This window comes from Cajanus cajan, chromosome 4, assembly GCF_000230855.2.
Source record: "Cajanus cajan strain Asha chromosome 4, NIPB_CcT2T_4, whole genome shotgun sequence".
NCBI classification, from domain to species: domain Eukaryota; kingdom Viridiplantae; phylum Streptophyta; class Magnoliopsida; order Fabales; family Fabaceae; genus Cajanus; species Cajanus cajan.
Genome location: NC_138520.1, coordinates 10,068,535 through 10,076,446, shown reverse-complemented (window position 1 = coordinate 10,076,446; position 7,912 = coordinate 10,068,535). Strand labels below are relative to the sequence as shown.

Here is a 7,912-nt window from a genome sequence, read left to right as displayed (position 1 = left end):
CTAATTTGATTTCAGGTTCATCTTACCCAACTTCTAATTATTACTTCATACAAGTTTGGAAAATTGAATGTTTGTTGTAGGAAAATCTCAAAAGTGATGATCTGAAAATTAAAGATATGACATTGAATATGATGAACAAGTTTAATAAGTATTGGGATCATTATTGTGACATTCTTGCTATTGAGGCTATTCTTGATCCTTGAATGAAGTTTGAAGTTATTTGGTTATGTTGTTCAAAGATTGATCCTTCTACATGTGAAGAAAATATTAATATTTTAAAGGAGAAGATGTACAAGTTGTTTGAAGAATATGTCAAATTACATTTAAATGATCAAATACTTCAAGTTCTCAAACTTTCCCTCCAACACAAGTTGCTTCTTTTACGAATGATGAGCAAGTGATGGATGTATTTGATGTAAGTTTTTAATTCTCAAATTTTTCAACACAACTTGCTTTATTTTATTTACATCTTATTTCTTACTTATCAATGACATTAAAATTCTCTTATTATGTCGTAGGAATATGATGATTATTTGAGTCAACATGTTAATGAAATTGAAAGGTCTAAATTGGATCTTTATTTAGATGAAGGGAATCTTGACCCAAAGTTTTTTGATAAGTTGGATGTATTAAGTTATTAAAGGGATCAATGAGATCGTTATCCAAATTTATCTAAGATGGGTTGCAACGTGCTTAGCATTCTAATCACTACAATTACTAGTGAGTCTGCCTTTAGTCTTGGTTCTCGTGTGCTAACCAAATACTGTTCTTCCGTTCTTCCGGAGAATGTTGAGACACTCATTTTAACTCAAAATTGGTTGCATGATTTTGAATTAACATGTAACATTTATTAGTACTATGAAATTAATTTAATAATTTATTACTTAATTTTTCATCATTATTAGTTAACATTTTTTTAATTGTAGATGGGGATAAAGAAGATGCTTCAACAGATGAATATATTTTGGATTGTTCCATTCAAGACTCTAACGTTATAGATGGACAAGTGACAACAATGATTTAATGTCGGATTGTAATTTGTAATTTTTATGATTTTGGATTGTATTTGAAGTTTAAGATGATTTTGGATTTTATTTGAAGTTTAATTTGATTTTGGATTATATTTGTCTATTTGAGATTATTTAGATTTTATTTGATTGTATTTAGAATTATCATTTAATGTTTGAGATGAATGATTCATTTATGGATGTCTTAATTAAGAATATCATATTTTTAAAATAGGTTTGAAATTTTTGGACCTTAGTTATATATTAAGAAAAAAAATGAAAAAAAATTATATATATTTTTAAATTAGGTGATCCAACCTGTTTAACCCACTAATCCGTGATGGGTCGGATCGAGCTAGACTGGATTGCTCATTTTGACAGCTCTAATTGGTACTAATGTACCCCAAAAGTACTTCAAGAAATAAGTGTACATAGAGATCATTTGTTCATAATACAAAATGTATGTTTAACATGCCCAACAATCTCTTACTCAAATCTTGGCCTTACTGCATTTATTTCCTCCATCAACTTTTCTATCATCAACCTTTCTCCGTTCAAATCTGTATCTTCTCTCCAACTTAGCTTGCATTCCTAATAGATATTTCCCACCATACACTTCTATTGTTCTATGTTCAGATATAGCCTACCATATTTTATTCTCAAACCTTCTCCTCCCAACCATTTGTCCTCCAAAAACATAATTTTTTCCATCTCCATTTTTTCACATTATATTTTTATCAAGCCAATTTTCTTGATCACCCATTTGACAAATCTTTCCTAAATCTCTCCACTGCATTGAACCCTTCCTTAAATATTTGATCAGGTGGTAATATAAGTAAGCATTAAGGCAACAAACTAACAATGTATTAGAAATGCACAATTAACTTTATTTGCTAATGTTGAGGGTAAAATATTTTTTTCATTCATAGAAATTACAATAATAACGATAAAATTTGATATCTTAATCAACCGATAATAAATAGAAAAAATAAAATTTCAAAAAGATTATAAATCAACATATGTAAGAATTTTGAATGATAAAAAATGTTGCCTCTTACTATTGGTTAAAGTTAAATAATTTGCATCATTTGATTCATGTATTTAGTGAATAGTAATTAACTATAATTTAATGTATTATCTAACAAATTTATTTGTACAAAATAACACTTAAGTAATAATAAAGGCAGAATGATCTTTATATAAGTAAAGTAAGGATTATTTAAGAGAAAAAAATCCTTAAATCCTTTTTTATATGGAAACCGAGAATCAAGCCTTGAAAATGGATGTTCAACAAACTTCTGTGGTTGTAGTTAGGTGCTCCTATATGGAAACCGTACACGTTACAAAATAAGAATCAAAGTGAAAGTGTGTATTTTCTTAAGCAAGCTAGCATCAATGGTGGATGAAAAAATCATCTACAAACTTACACGATATATATAGAGGAGAATTCTTACTCTTAGATCCAATAGTGTTGTTGAAACACCCATGCATTTTCCCGAAGCCATGAATTGGAACAGAAACGGTGGAACATCCTACAACTAAAGACTATAATGATTATTAGTCTCCTCAATTGGCTGGCTCCGTACGAGGTTTACCTGCAGGTTGATCGTTTTGGATGTCATATACTTGGTGAAACTCCAACGTTGATGCAAACTTAAATTGTACAAAAAAGTACATGCAATATTATATTCTAATTTAAATGAAATTGTGACCTACATACCTTTATGTAGGAAGACGATTTGTATTATTATCATTACTTTTCATTAAAGATAAAATATCATTCTCATGTTTTACTTTATGAGATCTCTGGAGGTACTTGAGTAGAAATATCACGCACTTTGTGGAAATGTTAATTATGTAGATTTTATTTGAGTCATAAATATACTACTATATTTAATGTTGAAAAAGAGAGTTTTATTGATATGATATTTTTATTTAATTCAAATAAAATTGTCTCTGATAAAAAGTATACGTGATATATAAAAAAAAAGTGTAGTAGGTTTTGATAACATTTGAGTCAAAAGGAAAGTGGTGAAAATAATAAGCACGCAACCCACCATGATCTGGTCGAAAATGATTTGGGTTTATTTGGAAGTTCAATTTCAAAGGTTGATAATAGTGACAGGGGAGTAGGTATAGGCAAAAATGAAGTTAAAATTTTCAAAGTGTTGGTTTACATCCACAAATATGAGAGGGGTATCTAAAGTCACCAACCCAACCTTTGAATAGAATTTTCCTTCACTCGTAGCTAGCGCGGTTGGTGATGGTTTCCATGTCATGGTGGCTGGTTCTTCACACTTGATACCAACCACTGAGTGTTACGTTTTACTACTACAACCAACACTACATGCTACACGTGTTTTATTTTATTTTGGTATTAATCCAATACTCTTGTTGTCAGCTGCTTAAATTCTTGACACCCTTTGTCTCTTCCCAGATTGATGATTGAAGAAATGGGATTTGACCATATACTTTGCTCATCAAGTTGATATAACAGTTGTAACGACACCCAGAAAATTGAAGGCTAGAAGTGAGTATTTTTTGCACCAAAAATAGCAAATTAAGTGTGTTACAAGATTATATGTAGATAGATTATAGTGTTATTCTTGGTCTCTCATTTATTTGAGTTAGTCAAAAACAAATAATTATTTAAGCACTCAGAGTCTTTCTATATATTACTATAATTTTAAAGATAAAATTTAGGTACAGTTGGTTGTTCTTAAAAAAAATTAAAATTTTATCTTTGATATTATGCATTTATATTTAATATAGGTTTCATTAATATACATTATTGAAGTAAAATTCTAACACTAATTAAAGAACAACACCAATCACGTTTAAATAAATGTAACTAAATATTATCTTAATTTTAATCGGACAAAATAGAATAATCCTTTTTGATATTGTAACTTGTACGTTAGGTAGAAAGTTGCGGGCCATTAGTTTTATGGAATGTCATAATTAAAGCCCAATCAAGTGCAATTGTCACAGCCTGTATTGATTGGGCACCCAAGAACACTATTAATATTTAATATTGTTGGGTGCATAACTTTTTTTTGGGTCAAATTATAAATTAACTATCTCAATTCTCAACCACATTTATTTAATTATTATAATGGACCTTGAAAAAACTTTTCATAAATTATCCTGCACTGTACTTTATAAATCACTCAGTTGAACCTTGTAGAGTTAAGTAATGGTGTACACATTTTATAGCACGTTTATTTGAACTTAAATTTAGAATTAATATTATTTTTAAAAAAGGTCTGGGAGGGAAGAGGCTAGAGCAGAAGAGGCAAAGGCATAGAAGGGTGAAAGCTACCCGGAATCTGTCTCCTCCTGCCAACCTTGTTCCTCCAGTGAGGCTCCGCCACGTGTCGAACTCCAAGCACCCTGGCAAACCCAACATAGCCCAAGGCCTCAGCGATCTGCAACGCCGTAACGCCCTTGCTCGTCCTGGCCTCCACGTCCACCCCTCGCTTCACCAAAACCTCCGCCACGTCAGCATGCCCCGCCTCCACCGCGCAGTGCAGGGCGCTGTACCCCTCCTCATCCCGCGCCTCCAACTCTATCCCCTTCTCCAGCAGCGCCCTCACCGCCTCCACGCGCCCCTTGAAACACGCCCTGTGCAACGCCGTCCACCCGTGCTGGTCCCTCCCGTTCACCGCCGCCCCACTCTCGATCACCCTCTCCATGCTCCTCACCTCCCCCTTCCTCGCCGCCACGCACAGCCCGTCCCCCAGCCGCAGCGCGTCCAGCACGCGCGTCGCCCCATTCTCCACCGCCACGTCATACGCCGTCTTCCCTAGGTAATTCCTCACGTCCTTGTTCGCCCCCTTCTTCAACAGCAACTTCACCATGCTCTCGTCCCCCATCCCCGCTGCCACGTGGACACACGTGTCGCCATCTCGCGAGTCGCGAATATCCAACCTCGCATTGTTCGCCAACAACAACCTCACGCACTCTCTCTCCCCTCGCTTCACCGCCACGTGTAACGCCGTCGTTCCGTCCCTGCTCAACGAGTCAACGTCCGCGCCTTTTAGCAACACCAGCCTCAAAACCTCCACGTGTCCTTCCCTCGCTGCCAGATGAATCGCTCCAAACGCTGATGATTCCTTTCTCTCCGTCGTTGCCTTGTGAGCTAGTAGAAGCTCCACGATTAATTCCTCCCCCGAGGAACACGCCGATTCTAGCGGACTCAAACCGGAACGGTTCGCTGCTTCTACGTCCGCGTTGAATTCCAGGAGTAACTGAACCAGATCGGGTCTGCTTCGGGAGATTGCCACGTGGAGGAGCGTGTCACCGTTGGGGTCAACGGAGTCAACGGCCTTCCACGTGGGGTCGCTGTGTTCCAGGACTTCCCTGATTTCGTCCATGGACCCGTCTTGGACCAACTGGGCCAGGACGAGCGACCCCACGAAGAGGATTCTGATGCCGCTGTCGATGAACACTTGTTTCTTTTTGGCCGTGAACCACTCGCTGGGGACCGACTCGAACATGGAGGAGGGCTCTTTCACGGTGGCGCCGGGAACCACCACGCTGTGGAGGAGAAACGAGTCCTCCGAGTGGGGGAACGAGTGGGGGAGAGTGGACCCGCCTGGGAGACTGTAGACGATCTCGATGCTGATTGTTGCTAGAGGCGATATGATTCCCGAGTGGGGCTTCACCGTGTACCGCGTCTTGATGAGTGGCTGAAGGCGGAACGCGACGGGCATCGTGTACATGACGTTGCGAAGGGTGATTTTGCCCTGGCACTTTTGCCCTGCTTCGATTCTTATTGGGACCGTGTTTGTTGGGTCTACCTTTATGAGCCTGTCCATCGTATCTTGCTTCCTTCACCTGTGGGTGGGTTTTGGTTTTGAAGGAAAAGCCATGAAAGCAAATCAAGTGTTTGGGAGTTATTTAGGGGTGTGAGGGGCCGGCTTAATTTTCTAAGAACCTGCCAAGTGTTGCTGTAAAAAACAATGGTGACTTGTTCTATTCGGCGTCTCTTCCATATCCAACCAAACCACACTTGTGTAAGTTTAAAGGATTATAACCCATCTTTGTCCTCTTTCTGCATGTCACTCTCATTCCAAACCCCCATTTGTTCTTAAACCACACTTTTTCTTTTTATTAATTATCCTGACGCATGCTATATTCGTATATATATATGCTCATAATATAATATTATATATGAACAAAAATTAGGTAAGGTTTCTTTACGCGCGGTTACTGTTCTTCATCAATCAGGATTATTAGAGTTTTATGTCACTAGTATATATGCACAAATGTATGTATATTACTTACATTATACCCTAAACTCTAAATCTGAGATAAAACTTCTATTTTGATCAAAGAATAATAATAATGCATTAAAACTGTAATTAAGTTTTTTCTTAATATTAATTATAAAGCTGTTTTTTCTTTCTTTCATCACATTAATTATTTTTGTTAGAGCACAGAAAAAGTCTTGCATTCTTAGAATAAAAAGAAGAATATGAATTTATATGTACATGAGTGTCTATATTTGTAAGAGAGATTTTTTGAGTTAAGACTAAAAAGTAAATTTACGAGGGTTAATTTAATATCAAAATAGATAATATTAGAACATTTTAGAAACATGTGTGTAAAACTTTCCATGCAAAATAAATAGTATTAATTAGAGTTAATTATTTAATTAGGAGACATATCTTATTGATGCAAAAGTATTTGTAGCTTTCTGTATATGAAAGAGTAGTATTTAGCGTGGAATTCAATCGGTTAGACTCGAATAATATTACAGTGTTGTATGGCTGTTTGTTGCTGCAAGAATGCAAGTAAAAATCTGTTGCTGGTACGATGCTGTTTTGATTCAGTTTTTTAATCTTCTATCCTTGTTCTCTATGTATTCGGAAAGTCATATATGTTTGAAAGGACAATTGTTTATGACATTAGGTCTGGCTGTTTGGGAAAACATTCTGGTGTGAAGAACAAGAAATGCAAATTTTATATATTAAGTCTGAGTGATCAAGGTAGGGTTTTGGCGGCATTTTCGTTTACTTGGCCAACTAAGGTGACATCCTTTAACTATTAAATACTCTAATGTTGCTTTCTTCTTTGTATTACTTGTTGGAATTTTCCTTTTCTTACTGCATGCGATGGCCGAGAATCCTTAAATCTGATTCCTGCTTGCCATTTGCAATCACACCCTCATTCTTTGCAATTTTTAAATTTGGGTAGGTGAATATATATATTTAACCCTACAAGTGCGTTAAGAGATATCAAATTTGATATTTTTCAAATTAATTAGAAAACATGCATAAACGATTTCTTTACAGAGATAACTACTTCAGTATATTTCTTTATACTATTTTCTGCAAGCATGAATACTCACTTCATGGTTTTCCCTTCATCTCTCTGAATGGTTAAGGTCGTTAGAATATTTTTCGTGTTATTCCAGATGTACATACATTGATGACTCAATTTTCAACAATTTATAATGGGCTTAACAGGCAATTTAGCAAACTAGATAATATGTTTTCTCAATATGACATGCTCAAAAGTCAAATACGCTTGATTTATCTATTGTCTTGTCATTCCCAAAGCTTTTTGAGTTTTAATTGGCTGATGAGATATAAAAGCTCCTCTCCCTGTCACAATCACAGTCGCTCTCTGCATTAACTGGAAGCTGCGAAATCCATTTCATTGTTGTGAGAGTGATACTATATGTAACTGCTTCGGTTTGATTAGTAGTTCTTATTTTAACGTATTTTATGGTGAAAGACAACAAAATGGTATAAGAAACAAACATTATATCTTCTTGTCGAGGAAAATATATGGAAAATAGAATATTCTTTGAGAACGATATTCTCTTATTACCAACGAGCTAAACAATGGTCTTAATGGACAGTTGGAAAATGGGTGAATCAAGTAGTCATGAATAG

At 35.8% G+C, this 7,912-nt stretch overlaps 1 protein-coding gene and 1 long non-coding RNA gene across 2 annotated transcripts; one reads left to right on the top strand and one right to left on the bottom strand.

The window, feature by feature from the left end:
- The first annotated feature begins 3,424 nt into the window (after positions 1 to 3,424).
- LOC145956693 (uncharacterized) lies at positions 3,425 to 7,084 on the top strand. The gene is made up of 2 exons (XR_014432930.1): positions 3,425 to 3,537; positions 6,924 to 7,084. It is a non-coding gene; the product is annotated as an uncharacterized LOC145956693 (long non-coding RNA).
- Positions 3,844 to 6,097, bottom strand: LOC109818154 (protein VAPYRIN). Its single transcript, XM_020383560.3, has one exon. The coding sequence runs from the start codon at positions 5,825 to 5,827 to the stop codon at positions 4,289 to 4,291; it is 1,539 nt and encodes a 512-aa protein (XP_020239149.1). The 5' UTR covers positions 5,828 to 6,097; the 3' UTR covers positions 3,844 to 4,288.
- Positions 7,085 to 7,912: the final 828 nt, after the last annotated feature.